The 22,236-nt window shown below is 43.5% G+C and overlaps 1 protein-coding gene across 5 annotated transcripts in view; it reads right to left on the bottom strand.

Annotated features, from left to right (window-relative positions):
• LOC139755019 (uncharacterized) overlaps positions 1-22,236 on the bottom strand; it is a 127,831-nt gene that overhangs the window by 81,159 nt on the left and 24,436 nt on the right. For all 5 annotated transcript variants that reach the window (XM_071672940.1, XM_071672944.1, XM_071672942.1 and 2 more), the window contains exons 2-3: positions 19,415-19,806; positions 517-543 (exon numbers count right to left, since the gene is read on the bottom strand). In XM_071672940.1, coding sequence (XP_071529041.1) covers positions 517-543; positions 19,415-19,514 — 127 coding nt within the window. In that variant the 5' untranslated portion in view covers positions 19,515-19,806. The remainder of the gene's footprint in view (positions 1-516; positions 544-19,414; positions 19,807-22,236) is intronic.

Raw genomic sequence — 22,236 nt, forward strand, 5'->3', positions numbered from 1 at the left:
TCAATCTCTCTTGGTGACGGCTGCACTGAGGACCTGGGGAACTCTTTCAGGATAGTCTCAACCCCTGGGATCTTGTGGCAAAGAATATTACATGGGCAGATAAAAGGAATCATTATCAGTCCAAAAAAAAGAAAGAATAAAAAAGAAGAAATACTGAGGCTCGTAATGAAGGACTTTTGGTGTCTGAAATGAACCACTTTTCTGACCCACGTATTGTGTCAGAGTCAGTTTCTTCAGTGTTGCATTATATGTCACCACGTCAATACTCTCTCTCTCTCTCTCTCTCTCTCTCTCTCTCTCTCTCTCTCTCTCTCTCTCTCTCTCTCTCTCTCTCTCTCTCCTTTCCGCTTGTCTTTTTTTTTTCCAATCTGTCCATCATTCTCTCTCCCCCTCACTCCTTTTTTGTCAGTCTTTCATTATCTAACGTACCGTGTTAGTTTCCAAACATTATCCCAACAAATATTAGACTACTTTTAATTACCATCAAATAACTAAAAAAAATATGGTTTTCCATACCTTGTTCCTGCTGACCACTGGAGTAATCTGGCAGGAAGAGAAAGACACTGGTGAGAACCATCATCACCTCATACCACACAGGTGACGATACACAACAGGTGGTGACATCAACACATCAATAAGTAATTCTGGCAAGACTATAGCTGCCAATGCTATTTGAAAGGAATTGAGTAACAAACAGTAAGACAGTAATGAGATCAAAAGACCATAGTTTCATGTACCACTTACCAATTATAAGTGTTGCCTGGCTAACATCATCCTCAGATGTATTTCACATCAAGAGCCTTGTAGCACAAAACTAATATCTACATGGGTAAGCTATGGCTGGCTGCCATTTCATCAATATATCTGACAGTACTGCTATGATGTCAGAAGCTATTTACAATCATAAAGTCGAGATTTCTTTTAGATAATCCGCAGTGTTTGATGAGAAAATTCTATTGTGCATGAATATGTGAATCTAATTTCCTCGCTTTTTTCATTTCGGTTTTCCTGGTCCTTTCCTACGGCATTGCGGATCATATTTTAAAAAGCTTTATGCCTTACGAAGAATTTGAGAACGCTCGTTCTTCTTTTTTTATTTCATTACATATTCATACAATGAGTTTCTTTTCTTGAAAGTTCCTCAGCTCGTTACAAAAGGGATTTTGATACAATTACGATACTGTAATTCTGCTCATGAATGGAGTCGTCACACATGAACAAGATATCATTATTTCTTTTTCGTGGGGGAGGATTTGGAGGTGCTATAAACACAGAGGACCACTGCCATAATACATGTGACCAATCGAAGTGTTCCACACAGTAAGAATCAGCAGGAAAAGAAGAGATCGTTACCAGCATCCAGGTCACTCCCACTGAATCATATTCTCACTTTTCGTCTCTTTTTGGGTGGTCACCACGTATGCGTTCGTGATCAGTTATCGAATATACAAAAAATGCCTTGCATTAAACGCTCCCGACTTCGGCGCATCAGTCAGTCTACGTCCCTCCTGGACCACACACATGGGCCATAAGACGAGCCACTCCCGTGAACACTCGTGGTATATTAATGATGCTCGGATAAATGTGCTTCTCTGAGATACAAGCACGTTCCCACCACCGCATTACAAAGGAGCAGCCCCAGTGATCTCTCCCAGGGCCGTACGAGCTAATCAGCCATGACATGTCGATCTTCTGGTTGCGCGATAAGACAGCAATGCCAAAAGGTGTTAGATTTCACGTCCCTGGTTACCTGTTCTGGTGTGTAGCATCAGGTTTATAATCAGGAAGATACTATCATTTAATAAAGTATAATTTCACATATCAACTCCATCTGATCCCGCGGAACCGGTCAGTGGGAGCTTCATCGCAAGGTATATTCACCTTAGGCAACCAGGTGTGTAAGGACCAGCTGCTCAGGTGTATACAGAGCACTTCCCTCTGCCCGCTTTTATTGCAGACGACAAAAACCAAAACCTGCACACGACCACGACATGCCTGCAAGTTCACATTGATACCAGCTCAACAACACACGGGCGATCCTACCGTCAACACTGATCTTACTTCCTAAAAAGGTCTGGTGAAGATTCAAATAAAAGAATTCTACCTTTTTTTTTTTCGTCGTACCCAGAAAGAGGACGGGGCGTGTTACAGATAGACTATGATAATTCGGTGACGTATTAGCGGCCAAGAATGGAAAACACGTCCAGTGACTCTGGAAGATCTGATTGCGCGTTGCAGTGACCTGGTACATGACCCCCGGAGCTGATGGTGCGAAAAAGGCGGAGTGTATTTCACACCGAGACTTCATGATCTTACATATAAAGTCTGAGGTCGTCACCGACTTGAATGATTGACTTTATCATAGTATAGCTATGAAAGTCCTGGAAAAAGAAGAAAATTATTCTCAGACTCGCACAAGATTATTATTATATAGTCTCACCAAAAGAGCCACCTTTACAGAGACAGGTATTACACTCATTTATATCTACTTCTTAGATATCGAAGTACTAGTAGCTGCATGTTCCGTTTTCTGTGTGTTTCACCTCTCTGGCATCACCTATTATCGCCACGAAAGGCGTCATACGAGACGAATACAATCTCTGACAATTCTCGAGCGGTAAAACGAAAATTCAAGCGGCCAAGCGGTAGGATCATGGCCACGAAGGAGAGGAGCCTGCAGCACGTGAGGAGCACAAGAGGGAGGATCATGGCCACGGAGAGGAGCCTGTAGCACGTGAGGAGCCCAAGCGGTAGGATCATGGCCACGAAGGAGAGGAGCCTGTAGCACGTGAGGAGCCCAAGCTGGAGGATCATGGCCACGAAGGAGAGGAGCCTGCAGCACGTGAGGAGCACAAGAGGGAGGATCATGGCCACGGAGAGGAGCCTGTAGCACGTGAGGAGCCCAAGCGGTAGGATCATGGCCACGAAGGAGAGGAGCCTGCAGCACGTGAGGAGCCCAAGTGGGAGGATCATGGCCACGAAGGAGAGGAGCCTGCAGCACGTGAGGAGCCCAAGTGGGAGGATCATGGCCACGAAGGAGAGGAGCCTGTAGCACGTGAGTAGCCCAAGTGGGAGGATCATGGCCACGAAGGAGAGGAGCCTGCAGCACGTGAGGAGCCCAAGTGGGAGGATCATGGCCACGAAGGAGAGGAGCCTGTAGCACGTGAGTAGCCCAAGTGGGAGGATCATGGCCACGAAGGAGAGGAGCCTGTAGCACGTGAGTAGCCCAAGTGGGAGGATCATGGCCACGAAGGAGAGGAGCCTGCAGCACGTGGGGAGCCTCCAAAAGACGTATCATCGTGTCGGTCGCGGGTGGTCCACTCGTCAGCTTCACGCTAAGTGATTTTCCCGGGGTCGCAGGCGAGAGACTGTCAATAGCGGGTCAAATTTCAGGGGAAGTTCGGTAAAACGTGAGGATGAGAAAGAGCATTTCACACCCTATGGGTGTGGATGATAACACTGTACTGCTTTGACATATTCCAAGTACAAAGATCTATGAGAATATTATATGTATTTATATCGAACGACTAAGAAGATTCTGTACACCACTAGATCACGAAAGATTAAATTTCATGAAGTGAGCTGTTGTTGGTATTCGCCCGACACGATATTATCGGTGAGAGTCGCTCACGAACCTTGCGGTGGCGTGTGAAATGGCTGTACGTGAGGGAGAATGGCACGTGGGCCGCGCGTGAAACAACGGTACGCAGCAGCCCGCTCCACCGCCCGTTGGTTGAAACGTACGTACGTGGAGTCTGTTCGAATGTCCATTGCCTTCACTACGTTGACTTTTAGATCTGTATATTTTTGAGTCAGCATGAATAGATATATCCTTCAGTCCTTTGAATATCTAAGATACGAAAGAACTTCTTAATGATATTGTTTGGTTATTCATGAGTTTGTCCAAGACAACAACCAGTTCTCAAGCGTTCGGTGACTGTTCCGCTGATGTTTATACAAGATTTTTCTCATAAGACGTCCATAGATACGGGAGATCTATTATATACTCCCACAGTGTTAAATTGATGGGCTTCTGAAATGACAGAGGCGGGGGCAGCCTAGCTGACACAGACGGAGTTCTAGCAGATGAGACAGTGATGCTAGGGAGCAGGCCAATAGTAACAGCCGTTGACGACACCAGCATCATCTCAGTGATGGACAGTCGCACATTTTCCTTCCTGATATCACGTTTTATTTCTATGTCGCACCGTCCGGCATTACTTTCTAACGCTATCCCTTTAGAATATCGCTTTTCCAAGTCCTTTTCTGGGTCAACTTCTCAAGGTATATCCTGGTTTCATCTTTTCATGTTTCCACATCAGCAATTGAGATTGCATCCACATATCAGTTTTTTGCTTATCATCAACGTTCACTTTCCTGGAGTGTTTTGATTAGATGATTATACAGCCCTAGACCCCTTCAACGGGGCTGTCTCAGCTTCAAGGCCACGTTACGAAAAGTAGCAGGGAAATGATGGACCTCTCTGGAATGAGAAATTCTTCGATGAGATTGTAATCTTATTTTTCCGGTGACGGTGATACAGGCTCGCCGACGGTGACTCTCCACTCACAGTGTGACACACTGGAAGAGTCTGGCATCACTTTCTGTAGTCGTCTCTTATTGCAGTTTTTCTGTCATCTGACAAAACACCATCTGGAAATAGCCTAGTCACATCATTTTTTGGCATGACCCTGTGTCATCATCTGGAGTGATCTCATGTTACCTCCTTCTGGTATCACTTCTGGCACTACCTTTTAGAGTTATCTCTTATTATGTCCTTCTGGTATCACGTTATCTCTTGTCACCACCTTCTGATGTCAGCATCTGGCGTCACCCTTTCGAGTTATTTCCTCATATTACTTTGTACCATCACATTCTGGCACTACCATCTAGAACAACCTCCAGATATCAGGTCTTGATATCTTCTGACCTTACCCTGGGGTTATCGCCTGATATATCATCCTCTAGAGTTACCTCTCAGCATTGCTTATATCCATTGACTCCAACCTTATTGCATCTCTTGCAGTCACCTCTCCTCAACCATCCTTTCCCGTCCACCTTACGTAATGCTATTGCATCTCTCTCTTTCTACAGATAGTATATAAGTTACTGTTCAAAGTTCAAGAGGAGGAGGGAAGAAAGCTTTGGAATATTCGAGGGTTAAAGTCCAAGGTTAGTGTGAGGTTGAGAGGAAGATGGTGAATGGCAATATTAGATGAAGAAAGAGTTATGGGAATCAGTCAAAGAACGTAACGAAGTGAGTTTTAGTCCACTGTGGGTAGGCATGGGAGTTGTTTATGAGAAGAGGGTGACTCTTAGTGCCTGCTCATCTGGTAGCAAAAAAGAGTAAAGGAAAAGGTTAAGGTAATCATTCAAAAAATATAAGGATGCGAGGTCTAGTCCTCTGTGGGTATGAATGGGAGTAGTTTATGAGAGAAGGGTGTGACAATGCTTACCTGTCTGGTAGCATACAAAGTGAAGAGAAAGGTGAAGCTTTTAGGAGCCGAGCGAGAGCGATTTTCCTGGAAGAAATTACGTCTTCGTAGTGGGAGTTTCTGAAAGCCAGAATGGATACGCTACTGAGATTGGCTGTGAGCCGACTACTATGCTCAGGATTCGAACCCGGGCTGCCCCGTGCGTGAATCATAGTCAGCGACGCTGAACACTGCACCTTAGACACCCGTGTGTGTGTGTGTGTGTGTGTGTGTGTGTGTGTGTGTGTGTATTCTCTGCCTTGAAAGTGGTCGACCTATTTCTTATTCGCTGAAAAAATTAGAAAATAAATGTTATAGAAAATGATGCAGAAACATAGAGACGAAAATGTACAATTACTTGGCGGAAAATACGACTCATCATCGGTGACGCGTCAGATCTTTATCTTTCGGGATTCGTTTTCTCTCTCCAAAAGATTATTATCAACAACAGACTCACTGTTGGGTTACTGACACGGACGGAGAAGGGTTTTCCCACCGCTAAACCACCGAAAGGAAATGTCAGAGATTATCACTCATCAGTAGAACACGGCTGTCCTCTGTAAAGACGAATGAAGAGAATAGAAAGATAAGAAAAGATTCGAACCCACTGTATGAACCGTGTGATTCCTTCCTCTCCATATCCTATGAGGTTCGAACATCCCTCAAATCAACCCAGTCCGACCTATTCACGGTACCAGCCCATGAATACGATGATCAGATGAACTCTGTACTGCATTATCGGACTTTGGATCCTCGCGTTAATTGTGCAGAAGGTCAGATGTTTGGTGCTATCGATGTGAACATCGTAATGGCATGGTAGAAAAAAGGTCATAAGTTTATCTCAGCGTCAAGTATCCTAGAGAGAAGAACGTCCATTAATTCTCTAGGGCAGCTGTGTCACTGTGGAGAAAAGTTTAGGGCGACTCTTGAATCATAATTGAATCTATACTGGACAGACATTTTGATCTGATATGTTTGCCAATTTTGCTGTGGTAAGTCGGTTTTGCTAAATGATAGAACTCATACATTTTGTAATGGAAAAGAGCTTTCTATTGTAACTATTGCTAAGCTAGCACTTTCCCAGTTCTTTAAACTCCTTGATTCTTTACTATTTAAATTCGTTGTATGACTTTCTGGAAGACTTCTTCCCCCCAGCAACGTTAGTGATTCAAGTCCTCCGTGTACGCCAGTGACTCAAATCCTCCATGTACGCCAGTGACTCAAGTCCTCCGTGTACGTCAGTGACTCAAGTCCTCCGTGAACGTCAGTGACTCAAATCCTCCGTGTACGTCAGTGACTCAAGTCCTCCGTGTACGTCAGTGACTCAAGTCCTCCGTGAACGTCAGTGACTCAAGTCCTCCATGTACGTCAGTGATTCAAGTCCTGCACGAGACACGTCACTCGTCCGTGCGTCAGGCTCTCGCACGCACGTCGAGGTGAATCATATTTGAGGTACAATTTTCACCAAGTCCTCTGTAGCCACGAGGAGCACAGGCTGACGTTGAGAAGTGAGGGAGTGTGTATTATGGAGAAGTGAGGTAGTGGGACTTACAGTGCTATCAGTAGCTGCCATGGCAGCAATAACACTGGCATTCACAACATAAACTATTGGTAGCATTAGTAGCATAACCGAATGTAAGACCTACAACTCCTCGCTGTCAGTAACAATGGTAACACCGCCTACACGCCACCTTCTTGGCAAACGGGACCCCATAGTCACAGCCATCACTACTCACTTGGCATGGTAACAGTAGTGTCCGTAACGCTTGCACCTGATGTCACCAGCAGTACCCGTAACAGCGGCAACAGCTGCCACTGTTACTGGCGTTACTAGCTGCATCAGTGGCAGTAGTTATGGGATTGGGTGTAACCCGTAACATCAGTAACAGTAGCAGCAACTGTACTATTAACAGCTACAACTGATATTACCAAGAGCACCATTAGAACCTGTTGTGCAAACAATACACACGGCTAACGATGCAACAGTAACAGTAGAAAAAGTAGCATCAGCGCTGCCGGTAACACCCACAGCTTAGTTACCAGCAGCGGCAGTAACGGTATGAATAGAAGTGTTATCAGCACCCACCAATATAGTTACCAGAAGCACCGGTAACAGTAACGGTAGGCAAGTCAGTGAGTCCCAGAAATGGTGACAGAAGTAGCACCAGTAGTAGCAGTAGCAGCAGCGGTACTCTTCGTCAACAACATTTGCCATTGGGGTTACCCAAACCCACGGTAACATTTTGAGCATTTCTAGTGACGCTAACATCTGGAGTTACCAGTAGGAATAGTGTTAAAAGCACTGGTCGTGTCAGCAACGAGTACAACAGCTGTTACTAGTAATCCCAGTGATAGAAGGAGCCTCATCGTCAATAAATAATGCAGACGGCGTTACCAACAGAACTAGTAACAGAAGGAGCAGTAATACCAGCTACACCATTAGCATTGTCTGTAATACCAGCCGCAGTAACTACGAACAGATGTTGCTATCAACACCAGTAACAGTAACATCATTTGTGTTAGTAACACCTACGAGTAACCAACGAATGATATTACCAGCAGTAACACCATCGGCTACAACTATTGTCAGTTAAATGACAACTAGCGTTACCGATAACACATGTAACAGTAACACAAGTAATTCAATTTACGTTACTAGAATCATTAGTTACAGTAACAGTAGTAACTTTAGTGATATATAACTTTAGCTGACGGGATTATCTGTGACCGTTGTGCCGTTACGTAACTAACACTTGCATATATACATGGTCTTGCTGGTAGTAGTAGTAGTGACTGTGGCAGACGTAGAGGCATTTTGCGTGATTTTGGGATTACGAGAAACACCGGTGAAAATATCCGTGGTTGTGCTGGTAACACGTACAGCAGACGTTACCATCAACACAGGTAGCAACAGTAGTGATTACTTTAGCAACACATAAAACAGACATTACCATTAACACCAGTAACAGAAACAGGGGTTGTGCTAGTAAGCACATACAGTAGACGTTACCATTAACACCAGTAACAGCAACGGTGGCTGTGCTAGTAACATACAGTAGACGTTACCATCAACACCAGTAACGGCAACAGTGATTGTGCTAGTAACACATGCAGTAGACGTTATCATCAACACCAGTAATAACAGCAGTAGTTCTGTCGGTAAAACATAACTATAATGAGAAGTTGTACCATTAACGTTCAGCAGCAGGATTGTAACTAGTTTCTGCAGCAAGCGTTCTTAGCAGCACTTAAGCAGTACGTAGCAGCAGTTGTGCCAGTAACTACACTACTAAGTAAGAGTAGTGTAGGTGGACGAACTATCGTATGAGACGCGAGGGGCCGTATGTGTAATGATAATGTATGGTTTTAAAATTATGTTGAACACATGAAAATATCGTTCAAGTTCTTTCGAACAGTAGTTATGCCTGCGTCATTTTATGACCGTGTGGCCTTTGGCAACTCCAGGGCGGGCAGCTCTGACATCTCTTTCTATCCTTACATCTCGAAACTTTGCAACGCTTTAGCCCCTCATGTCTGTTCTAACTACTATGACCAAGCCCATTTTAAAGGTGCAGGTTTCTCCATTTCCTATGGCATTCTGAAGATATTTCTCCTCGTTTCTTATTTCTTCCTCTCATTAACCCATTTCAATTAACACTATTAACAATTAACATTAACACATTTCAGTTACCACCTAGCCTCGATGTGGACTTCGTCCTTGACTTAACTCGACGTAAAAAGAAAAAATAAGACGTTGCCGGCCTTAATGACCTTGGCGGTCCATCGGCCCGCAGCTGAATAACCACCTAACCTCGCACGAAGAGTGGCCAGGACAAGTACGCGAAGAAATGAGGAATGACTGAGAAAGTTTGAAGGTAAGGAAGGTTAAGTAAGGGAGGGACTGTGTAGCAACGTAATACATGAAGAATGTTCAGGGCTACTTTGAGATCTCTCAGGGAAGCGGGGGGAAATTATCTAGCCAAAGAGAAATTATGAACTTACGACTAAATGAATATAGTTATCATGTTTAAAACATTATAACTTCGTTTTAGGAACGAAACCGCATTTTAAAGACTCCTTAATTCGAAAGCTTATATTCCCCCTCGCCTAAACAAGGCATGTGATGATCTGAGTCATCCATAATGTTAAAACATCTCATCAAATACCACTTAAAAACTCAGAACTAGACGGAGTGTTGCAACGCCAGTGACTGCATACTATCTAGTGCTGACATGGCTTTGTGTGTGTGCGTGTGTATTAAGTTCTGGCTCCCATGGCGTAGTCACTGACCTTTTAGATAAGACATGAGCCAAAATGGTCGTAAGACTGATACTAATTGCAACCAAAGGGTTTTGTAATTCTAACCACCACAGTCATGTTTTTATTACGCCTTTTTCTTCTCTGTGTCTATCCTCTCACGCACTCTGAGAACGCAGATTCGAATCCACCTACGGAAAATTTAAAAAAAAAAAAAAAAAGAATCAATACCAAACTCGTTTGCTCTTTAACGAGATGAGTGAGTGGTGTTGGAGCTGACAAGAAGTCGTGATAGTAACAGACTTAACAGCCAGTAACCCTGCATTACACTGGCTTTTGGCCGGCCGCAACCTCGGGCCCCCACACACGCCAGCCTTCACCCGGGGCAGACCACCAACGAGTCACAGCTCCTAGATTTGTATTAAGATCCTCCACTATCAGAGGACCACATGCGAGGCCACGAGCATTAGCGCACTGTTTATCATTACGTCGGCTTTAGCAACTTATTGTTTGGCGGGAACACTCGGGTGGGCGAAGCGTCCTTAATCCGGCATTAGTGCAACGTTTGTCATTATTCCGTGTGTGGTATCTTGGTATCCAGCGGAGAACGCTTTGGCTGGAACCATCATTAGGCTGATGTTAGTTCACCGTTTATAATCACGTCAGCTGTGGCAGCAAAAATCGTCCAGGAGGGAGAGAATCTGATCATCTATCAGGGAACACTCTGCCTGGATTCCTCTCAAGGATACTGTGTATATCCCATTCAAAGAAAGGTTAATGCAATGGATGAATGACGTATTGCGGTCTGACCGAGGGCATGTGTTCCAATGTTAGATCTTCTAGAAATCACATCAGAACTAGAATATGACAGGAGGAGATAGAGGCAAGGGAATGACAGTATGGCTCGACATGTGCCAGATATTAACGAGACTTATACAGACAATAATCTCAAGGTCTGTTTATGAAATGTAAGTACTGTAGCTTGCCGCCAGAGTGAAGGATGTAGCATGAAAATTAACTAAAAGGAAAATGGTCGAATAATTAGATAAAGAAAAGAGATCTTCCAATGTACGATGATATTAGCAGGTGCATTCACGGTAAGATTCAGTCAGAAAGTAGATTCTTCTGCAAATAAACGAGTTATTTTACCCTCAACACTTCAACAATCTTCGGAAAAGACTTTTGCATCATCCCCTACAACATTTTGTCAAGCCTTTCCCACAAGACAGAGCCACATCCTCCCCTTTAACACACTACCACATCCTGATCCATGATACACCGGTACACCCTCCCCATAACACAGACCCAACTCCTACTACACTCCTCCACACACGACCCAACAACACACCGTTCCACACCTGCTCCCTATCTAACCAGAGGATGAAGCAAATCACTTGAGCTGGAGTTCCTCTCAAGAGATACACGAAGTCTTGGTTCGCAAAGAGTCTTTCACTGATCAACTTTTACCTCAAAGACCACTTGAAATGGCGCTGAGCCTCTGTTGGTTCTTAACACGAGAACAATTCTAGAGTCATGACACTAATAGTCTGGATGTTGCCGAGTCAATAGTACTACTCCTTCAGTCAGAATAGTGAGATGAGAGCTAATGATACCTGACTCTGGATGCACGGGATACCAACATCTGGCCACAAACGTATGACGGAAAGTTTCGAGTTCATTAACACTATTGTTCACATTATCATGAGAATCCTAGTCTTGGCTGACAGGCGTGTGAGGCAACAGTCTGATGATGCTATTCTTTCATTTCTATCTAATTCAACCTAGTGACATCATTACCAGGTGCGGTGGGAAGCAGGAATGTTTTACCATGTTCGTTCGGCAGACGCCAAGAGAGAGTCAATGTCAAGGTGATGATGATATGCATGATAGTCCGCATTCCTGTGATGAAATGAATGCTTGAATAAAGTATGATCTTGAAAGGTGTTTCAGTGCATGAGAGGAAAGATTCTAGGGATGACTTTTCTGTGAGCGGCGCGTAATACGTGATGGAGGACTGTGGTGTGTGATTGCATATATCAGTGGTGTGAAGTGAGTGGAAACTGAAGAGTGGGTGGACTTGAAATGAGCTTCAGCGGGGATCGAAGAAGAGATTACGCTCACTGGAGTGTGGTTTAGGGTGGAGGATTATCATGATGTGATGTGGGTGATGGCAGTATAAATGAAGCTTGGACAGTGAGTGACAGCCATTAGAATGTGGGCAAGGTCGATGCAGGGAAAGCCTGGGTAATGATGGTATAATAATGAAGGTATGACTGAAGATGGAATGGGATGATTTGGAGGAGGGATGATGGTAACGGAGGTTTGGTTGTGGTTGGTGAGGGGTTATATGATGCAAATGTGGGTGGGTAGTGATCATGGGGCTTGTGGGTGAGGGTGGTATTGCCCGGGATGATGGATAGGTCAGCAGCGGAAGCAATGACGAGAGTGAGTACCTACCTACCCCGTGTCTCTCACACGATGATGGACAATTTTTGATAAAATTTCAGATTCCTCACATCTACATTTTCACGATTTAGATGAAAGGATGTTTAAAGAAGCCTCGTGGCAAACTCGTGGCAAAGTCTACAACACAAATAAATTATCCGTTTAATATAAAGCTGTTGAATGGCTTAACTCGGTGACTACAGCTCTGTCTTTCGAAACGTAGTCCATTTGCACATGATTTACGTAAATTCATTAACTTCCTACTTAGCTCTGGTAGAGAGTGACTCTGGTAGCTAAATCTCATGGCCATCATCATCGTGGATTTTCTATAGACAGCACCATTTGTGTAGATACTGGTCAAAACACTCAAATCAAAAGTGCTATCTAAACTCATCTCTATGACGGGAAGTCCAATGAAACAATCGAGGAAACTGCGAGGAAGATAAAGATTCGGCATATTCTAATGAAATCCCTGTGGAGGGTTGGTTGATACAGGGAGCGGCAACATAGAGAGTGGTCCATTTTCGTTAATCCAAGTATTCCTGTGATTTGTATAAAGTGTCCGCGGTGCCTCAGTATGTAGCCATACAGTATACGTAATGAGAGAAACTCAAGAAGTTAATTACAGCTGATGTTACAGTTTTTCTTACATCTAACATATGTAAGACGTGACACTGAAGTTTTTCATGTCACAGCCTCTGAGTTCTGGCAGCTTCTGAGTTCTTGGATTTCTCTCAGTGCGAATCATGCCATTTCTTCTGTCCCTTTCCCTTTGCCAGAGAGAGAGAGAGAGAGAGAGAGAGAGAGAGAGAGAGAGAGAGAGAGAGAGAGAGAGAGAGGTGACGATACGTTATATCGGGTGATGCTGGATGACGATAAGAGAAAAAAAGGTATGCCAGAATTACTGAGTGAAATACGCGCAAGTGACATTATAGTAACAAGTCCATCAGCATAATTTCTTCTTATCATGGAGAGGGTTGATTGTAAGTCTTAACTTCCCTTCATGACTAACTCGCACACAGCACTACGAGTCATTCATCTTACCACCGCAGCAAGTGGTCGAATGATGGAATGATCACTCTTCCCTTCACCACTTATCACACCATCATAGAAAGTGTAGGGGTGGTGATTATGATTGGATCTTGCTATCCTCCACCACTTGCCGTCTCATCACGTACGATGGTGAGTTTACTGACCTTCCTCGACCTGTCTAACCAACAGAGGAGGTGGAGGGATTGTGACGAGTCTTGCTACCCTCCACCACTGGTGGAAGGACGGTGTTAAGAGGCAAGTGCTGCTACCTTAACATTGGTTTCATTCTCGACGTTGAAGGGACAGTGTTGATAACAAGTTTTGATACTTTTCTATCGATCGCTTGATGACAGGTGGAGGAGGGGCGATGGTGGTGGCTGGTCTCAGCACTCTCCAGCGCTGGTCTTATTATCATAGTTGGAGGGACGATGGCAGTGGAGAGCCTTAGTACCCTCCACCACAGATCTCATTATCATGAGTGGAGGGACGATGTTAGTGGCTAGTCTTAACCCCCTCCAGCGTTGGTCTTATTATCATAGGCGCATCGTGGCGACCTTCACCACTATTCTTGATCATTTTTGGCTTTGGTTGAATACAAGTGAATCACGAGTACCTTCCACCATTCATGTCAGAAGGTGGAGGGACGGAGGTTCAAGGTCAGGTGTAATTTACCCGCACCGTCATTTTCTTTAATCTGTCGCGTTTTTGAAAACCTCGGCATATGTATATGAGTGTTGGCTATGGGAGTCGTGTGTGAGGTTGATCTTCGGCTACCGCGAGCTGATCTCACCATCAAAGTCAATTCGCGTTCACTCTGTACCAAAGTATCTCAGTTCTTTCAAATTTTGGCAAACAAACAATGGCTTTAAAATGTTATCATATTCTGGCACACAAGAACAATGCCTTTGAACCAATACGGATGATCATCAATGAGAGAAGTTCCTCAGACTTCCGAGGAGTAAAAGTCGGCGTGTCAAGGTGTTGCCTGGCCTGCGCTAATGACACCTCCAGCGCCTCTGTGTACACGTCATTAACAACAATTAAGTCATGATTTTCAAGACTCCCAAACGATCGGGTTTGATTATGGCACTCGTGGGGACGGGCGGTCGATTTGTTGTGGTCGCCATTCGTTCTGTGATGTTGATGAGGGATCAATAGCTGAAGTTCAGGACCTTGAGAACGTATATTGTGTATTTGATATTTTCATTTTATTGTGACGGACGTGACACGGGGAAAATATGCCTCTGTCATGGTTCTCTCGGCTGAAAGGAATATAGGGTAAGAAAAAGAAGAAAGAGATTAATCGGACTTTATAGGTGTTTTTAGACCTAGTGTTTAAAAGAATAAGTTCGTGGAAAGACAGAAAGACTAAAGATGGATGGGAGTTACACATCCTCTCTGTTCGAAGTAAGAAATATCATAATGGCCCGTCCTAGTGAGGCTGGTCTTTACACAGAAGCTATTGGATGCAGACGCATATAATTGAATTACGAAAGCAAAGGCCAAAGTAATACCAATAGACTAGGGAAAGAGCAGCAGTTTTACGGAGAAGAGAGGAGGTAGCTGAAGAGGTGATGCCTGAAGAATCAAAGAATGGAAGGTCTTTGATTTCATTCCCGCTAATAGAAACATAGAGGAAAAGCCATCCCAAATATAAGAGCAGGACTCCATACAGGGGCGAATGAGACCCCTGTAGATATGACATAGGTATTCACAAGGAAGATAGTCATAGTACCTATACAAGATCAGAGTTTACAGGGGTGAATATAGTAACAGCCATTACCATTTATGTTATTACAACAATGACGTAGATTCTGGGGGTGACGCTATGAATTAGACAACAGATAAGAGCAAAAAAAAAGCCAAAGAAAATAAGTTTAGAAAGCAAAGGCTTAATTTACACCATGTTATAGGATATAGAAATGTCAAGGGCCACGACAGAATGTTCCCCAAATTCCGTATGAGCGGTTGAAAACACACATGAGTCACAATCGAGAGATCACCAGAGGACGTTGCACCGGTAGAAACACATTGTTGATCAAGGAGATGGGAATGGGATTCTAAGTGCTGAAAAAGTGAGAATAAGGGAGAGTTTCAGTGATTTTGGGATCATTATAATTGTGTGTGTGTGTGTGTGTGTGTGTGTGTGTGTGTGTGTGTGTAATTAGTTATCTATACTGTGCGATGATGGAGTCTTACACTCTTAGGGTTTCTTCTCTTGAACATTCTCTATTATCGAACACTCTTTTCGTCTTCTGAAAGCTGTCCACATTTACTGTATCCACGTTTAGTTTAATCCATTCAACCAACACTCTTATACTATAATAAGAACTTTCTAGTGTATTTTCGAGAACGATTCTTGTTTAATCTCATTGTGTGTCCTGTGTGTGTATGTTGTACACTAGCGTTGCCTTGTACATGCGTATCAAGACTTAGGTCGTATGTATATATGCGCACACACACTCTCCAGCCTAAGCCAGGTACCCATTTATTGGCCAGCCCTGAGGGTATGATAAACACCTGAGTTGGGTGTAGAACGACTGCACGCGCGCGCGCCTAAGTGTGTGTGTGTGTGTGTGTGTGTGTGTGTGTGTGACAGCGCTGAGTACAAAGTTTATTTTGACAGTAACTGCAACGTTTAAGTGTCCGGAGAAACAAGATGGTTCTTTCTTCGCCAATCAAGACTTCTTTTCATCCACCAAGAAGTTGCCTCAAACTTTACAGGAATAAAACCTTCTCCACCTACGTAATACACACGCCTACTACAACCCGGTCTGAACCAAGTAGTATCGTTGCTCTGCTTTAAAGTCATTTAAATCAGTTACCGTTACTAGAACGTATGTAGGATTGGATTAACCAATGCAATACCCGGTTCAAGAGGCTGTTGGCTTTTTCTGGGAAGTATAATCATAACTGGTTTAGATGTAGAAAGATCTGCTTGTAGATGTATTGTTAACATATATTCTCTGGCAGGTCTGATGGTGAACAAGTTAGTACTGGGTTGAGTGTCGACTGTGCATCAATTAAACTAGATCTCAGGTACTGATGGTCACAGCATCATATACTTAACCATCTGAGTTGTTATGTTTGTAACTGTACTAATACTGGGCCTTGTAATGCGGTGAATTTGTAATAAGGATAAGTAATAAGGATGAGAGGGAGTGGTTGTGAGAAAGATTACTGAAGACATTAGCGTATTGTGAAACATGGTTGTTATCTTCACCGTCAACCATGTTTGGTTTGATAAGTAAGGACTGTCTAACAGGTTAGGAAGGACATCCATCCTCTATCATCACCATAAGCTGGTCCTGTAGTCAAACCAGTGTGGACGCCCAGTCACATTTGGCGCTTCTTATTCAACATCATTCTATTTACATTGCAACCTTGGGCTCCAATACCGTTTAAGTCTTCTTCAGGTTATGTGAACTTAAACACAGCGAAGCACCACTGGTGCAAGTAGTAGTATGAGTTCATGACGCATAAAACCACTGGTGCTGTGGGTTTATGAAAGAGTGAATTGTCTTTCAGTCTGAAGGCAATGCTTTTTATCATCAGATTTTATCCTTTTTTTAAGCCTTCAACTCAGAGTCTCATGGGTTGGTGTACGGCTCAGTAACCACTTCTAAAAACTTATATTAGTAAACGAAACATGAAATATTGATAGTAAGTTTCCCTTAGTCCTTCACGTCGTTATGAATTCGATTCGACAAGAATGAATGATTTGCATACTCATGGTAATAGAATACCTCTTATCAGCAAGTGTTTACTTTACAAGTGATTTCTGAGACATGGATGTACTGATTTCACTCCCTCTGGGCAAGAATAAAAACGCCACTTGTAAAGCAGTCTCAATACAATGTCTTGCGATCTCCCTGAATTCTTTTACTTCTACAGTGTAGGTTTGTCTTCCTCTCTGAAACATGCACATACGTTTATGTCCTATTTGGCTTTTGCATCTGTACCTTCATACGCAAATATAGAAGGCAAGACTACGTGTCCAAGCACGGGGTGATTAGAGATAAGAATCCTTAGCATGATAGAAACTGCCACTCTGGAAAACTTTAACAATGTGGTGCGTAGTTATGTCTAGAAGGAGGCCAGGTCACCGATGCTATAGGATAGGCTTGAGTGTACGTGCAGCTGCTACAAGGTGGAGCCGGGCGTAAATCAGCCAGCCACCACCTCCTTGTAACATGCCGACCATCACATAAATCTGACTGGTGGGTTATCAATGGCCTGCCGAAGCTCCAGTCATCCAACAACTCTAGCCTCTCAGGTGACTCCTAAACACATACAGAGCCAAGAGCCGCTGGGAAAGTGTTTTTAGCTGTATCTTTTCAGCATTTCTTATTTCTTATTAACATTATATAAACTTCTTTCCAGCAACAGTATCCGCCCTAAATCAATCGTCACTTCGTCTATATCCTGTCTTAGAGTGGCTGCCGAACCTTTAGGTTATAGATTAACTGCCACGTCTTGCAAATAGGAATTTATCGAGGCAGTGAGTCAATCAGGAACTGTTACTTAGAATTTACTCATGCTATAAAGAAGACATAACATGGAAGCTCGTAAAACAAAAACGAACCGGCCGTCAAACAGGTGAGGACGTTATCAGTTCTAATACAATCTTAGTTCGTGATACGTAGGATGGATTGCATTTGGAAATATAATTCAATGCTCATCAGAAATTTCTTTTCTTTAATCATCGAATAGATATAAGCATAAACAGAGTTGTAAGCCAGCCTTGTGCGTGTTCAGGGGACATTGGTCTTCAAATTACCATTTGGTTTCACCATGATTTTGCTTAAGACTGTTAATCTCCGCTAGCATCAGGTAGGTTAATGCTTAGACGATGATAACTAGTTTGGGGAAGTGATGAGGGTTACTTGATGAACTTATGATCAGACCAAGAAACCACTTTAGTTGTGGTCAGATATAGATGTTCTTCTTGTAGGGTGAAATTTAATGAAGTGATGGCTTTTATCCTGCCGTATTGGTATAAGATAACCATGGTACCTGAAAAGATACTTGATTTAGTGGTGAGAGAAAGAAAGCTTTAACAAATGAAAAGTTATGCAGCGTTGTGATATCAATCTTTGACGGTCTTCCATGATTGCAGGATTCCAGTTTATATACCTTTTATTATATGATGGGCACTTTCATGGTTACGTATATTAGTTTCTGCTGAAACGGTGATTTCTTATGCCTCCGGTTAGAAAATGCACCTTTTTTTTTTTGTGCGGAGGACACCAAAATCACTCAAGTGGATAACACATGCTCTGCTTGGCGCGTACTATGGAACCAAACCGCGAATGACTTACAACAAATTTTAGGCGATCAATGTACCCTTTACACCACCCAAATGGGCTTATCCAGACACCTCTTTTGTCATATCAGTTCATTATCGTAGGCTTTCACTATATATACCACAATGACAAAGATGCACCAAATTTGACGAAGAACATGGTTCCCATTTACAGGAATATTCACAATTTTGCCCATAAGGACTCTACGATAAAGTACAGCTACCTTTTCGAAAGACAGTCTTTAAGATATCACTAAGGGATGTGTTACAAGCGTAGCGTGAAGGTACACACATCTAGCATTTGGGTGTCGCAATGCTGGACGGGACCGTCACAATAGCAAAGGGTGATCCGTTATTATGAGAAGAGGCCTCCATGATGTGACGCTGAGACCGTCCGTCTCCGCAACTGTGGCCTGAATGACAAAACTACCACAGCTGAGAGTTGACGTGTAATTTCCGCGATCTGAGGAGTGACGCATGGGACGCGTGCTCCAGCGCTCAGGGAGGAGAACTGGAACACAAGCTACGTAAAATCCCTTGTCTGGGACTTTATGTTCTTACGACGGAAAGAAAGAAGTTTATGTGGATATTGGAGAGCAATGTAAATGTTGACGAGTTTTCAATATGCATTACATATATGTATAAGGAAACATAGATAGAAAATATTGTATTCAAGACAATGTTCAATTACATTTCATATTTGGCCCTCTAATAACCGGGGTTAAGGTTAATATATAAACAGTACATGCCTCTCCAGTGCAAAAAAATTTGTGCTTACTCAACACTCAGAAGATATGTCTAGAACAAATCGTTTCCTACCAGTAAATCTCACTTTAAGAGTGTGGATAACGGTGCGGGGAGACTTAACAGTGTTGTAGTTGGGAACGGTCTGAATACTCACGTTTTTTCTTGGCGTCCTCTGGGCTGGGCTGCTGCATGATGGTCTGCGTGTGTACCACTTGGTGGGGGGCGGGAGGCGGCGGAATATCCATGGTAATCATGAAGAGCGCTTCTTCTGCCACGGTTACAACAGGAACAACAGTGGGTGAGGGCGGAGGTGAGGGGCCCTCCACACGTGGCACTCCAGACACTGCTGGGTGAGGGGGGGCCGGTCAGGAAGGCAGCCACAGATTCTGACCAGTTCAGCTCAGTAGCTCTTGCTAGTGACGGAGACCTACGGCAGTGCTGACACAGGTAGATGACCCCGACAAAAGTCTTTTGGTGGAGTGGACGGGTCCTAACGGCGGCAGAATAACAAGATCACTGTCAGCTTCGTATATGTACGTTCAGCACCTGCAAGGAAAATGCGTATCCACATTAATTACCGTAGCTCAAGGGCGGGGCCATGAATGGCTTCCCGGGTGGGTATAACCCTACCCACCAGACAGGGTTGTACCCACTGTACCTCATCTTAACCTGTTGGGCTTTAGAGAAGATAATGACGCGCTGCCTGATCCTGAATGTGTAAACACATGCCATGGCTCACCTTGAGAGCTATCATTTAACCGCATCAGCCGAGGTGTACCACCCACTGATCATCTCGTAAACAAGCTCAGGATCCGTTACGTTATGAAAATGGTGCTCTCGATCTTCAAGGCTAAAGGTAAAGGAAATGGACTCGATTAGCGGCATCGACGGCGAGCGAAAGTGGAATTTGATCATAGTGTTTTCGTTCAGGTATGTATAGGTTTATTTGATACTCCTGTTGAAGAAACATGTCGCTTTTCACATTCCTGTATAATGGAGTATAAAAACGATTAAGAGTGGCAACTGAAAGTCGATGGTAAGAAAAAGTGCATCACACCCGAGACAAAATTATGGCCCCTGTCAGCCGTTTCGATTCGTATCACGTCCATTGAAATCTTTTGGTATCTCCTCTTCGTTTAACCTTTCCTTACTCTTTACTAGCACACCTCCCACTCCTTCATTATCCTGTCATGTCGTTGTCCTCGAGGCCTTGTTGGGTCCGTTATCTGCAGCACGGGTGGCTCTCCGTGGCGCGGACCGCTGGTGTAAGTGTATCAAGAGTTCGCCTGGTCAACCGGTACCTGGGTCGTCTTCAAACTGCTCTTCGAAGCATCGTAATAAAGTCACTTGGTTGCGGCCCAGGTGTCAAGTCAAGCTTGGAGATAATGTTGGCCTTGGTCACACTATTGTATTTATTACATCTTTGGAAGCCAATAGTCGTTTACTTGATGATGGAAATTGAATCAGGACAGAATTGAAAGGTAAACTCCCGTTAATCATAGCTGTTTTCCCTCTCTTCTCCCGGATCAGCACTGGTTATCATTCACTTGATATGTCATTTCAATCTTAAGTACATGTATCCCAGATCTGGCCTCACTTGATGTAATGTGCAGGTTATCAATTATGGGTTATCCATTACCATCACCTAATCCTAAGACCCGTTTTATGGGACTCCTGCCGATTCGAGAATCCACTCCACGCAAGAACACCGTAAGTTGGGCTCTTCTGGTGTGGGAAAGTCCTCATTGACGTCCTCTGACAATGATATAGCCTAGTCGGAGGTGACTTCTTGCTCGTGGTATTACCGCATGCAGGTGGAGTCTTCCAACAGCTACTGTGTAGGAGTAAGAGGCTGATGGGTACTGTGGGACAGGCTGGGTAAGAAGGCCAGCCTTAAGGCACACTGTGTACTCTATTGGTACGCAGACAATCCCGGGTTATATATACTACATGGACATGACATGACGCTCAAACCCCAAGGTATACCACATGGAACGGAGAAGACACCCATAGAGCCTTGTGTGATATGCATCAGTGAAACAAAACACCCGATGTAGCAATGATCCATTATGGGCTGTAAGGTACTGATTGTGACACTGTTGTGATCATTTGATGAAACTGAATAATGATAAATAAATTGTGTGAAGGTAAATGTTACCAACCAAATACCTTTGGACTCTCTCATACTGGGAAGGCTCTGTCGAAATAACGTATAAAGAAGTTGATAATTGTATCAGCACTGACTACACTGCTTTGTTAACGGAAAATTTAGAACCTTCACAACATCGCTGCATATAATAAGAACTAAATTCATTCGTATACCAGTTCGATCACCAGTAACGCCAATATTTGCAATTCAAACATCAAGTGAATCTTTAGTTGTGATGCTCACATATTGCTGATCTCGCACTGTTGGCTCAGTATCATTTAGCTGTCTACACAAACATCAAATATTACAAACGAAGCACAAGTTCCTAAGCCAGGGATCGAGCCTTTAAGCGACGCATATGAAACCCTGTGACCCCAGTCGGGAAAAATGCCTTAAATTCTGATATACATACTCATTAGATATACATACCCATCATATACACATACCTATCAGATATACATATCCATTAGATACACGACTTTCATGATATATATCTGTGATTTCACAGATTGCAGGGTCGGTCTTGATACGTACGAGTGTATAAAAGATATGCACTGTATACATGATTGAACATTAGCTTTACTTTATACATGAAATCTATACACATAATATTTATACACTCCACTTTTCGTAACTGAAACCATTTTCAGATCCAGCAGACTCTTCGTCTCACCTTTCGTTTATAATCTCAATCTATTTCTCTATATGTATATCAGAAATCTCATCGGTCTTGCCATATACTTCTAGGTAAACAGCTAACTGACCTCTGTTCTGTGGCTTGAACTTTACTATGATATCTAGAGGTCCTGGCTAAGTCATATCTGAAA

This window comes from Panulirus ornatus, chromosome 18 (genome assembly GCF_036320965.1).
Source record: "Panulirus ornatus isolate Po-2019 chromosome 18, ASM3632096v1, whole genome shotgun sequence".
Lineage (NCBI taxonomy): Eukaryota > Metazoa > Arthropoda > Malacostraca > Decapoda > Palinuridae > Panulirus > Panulirus ornatus.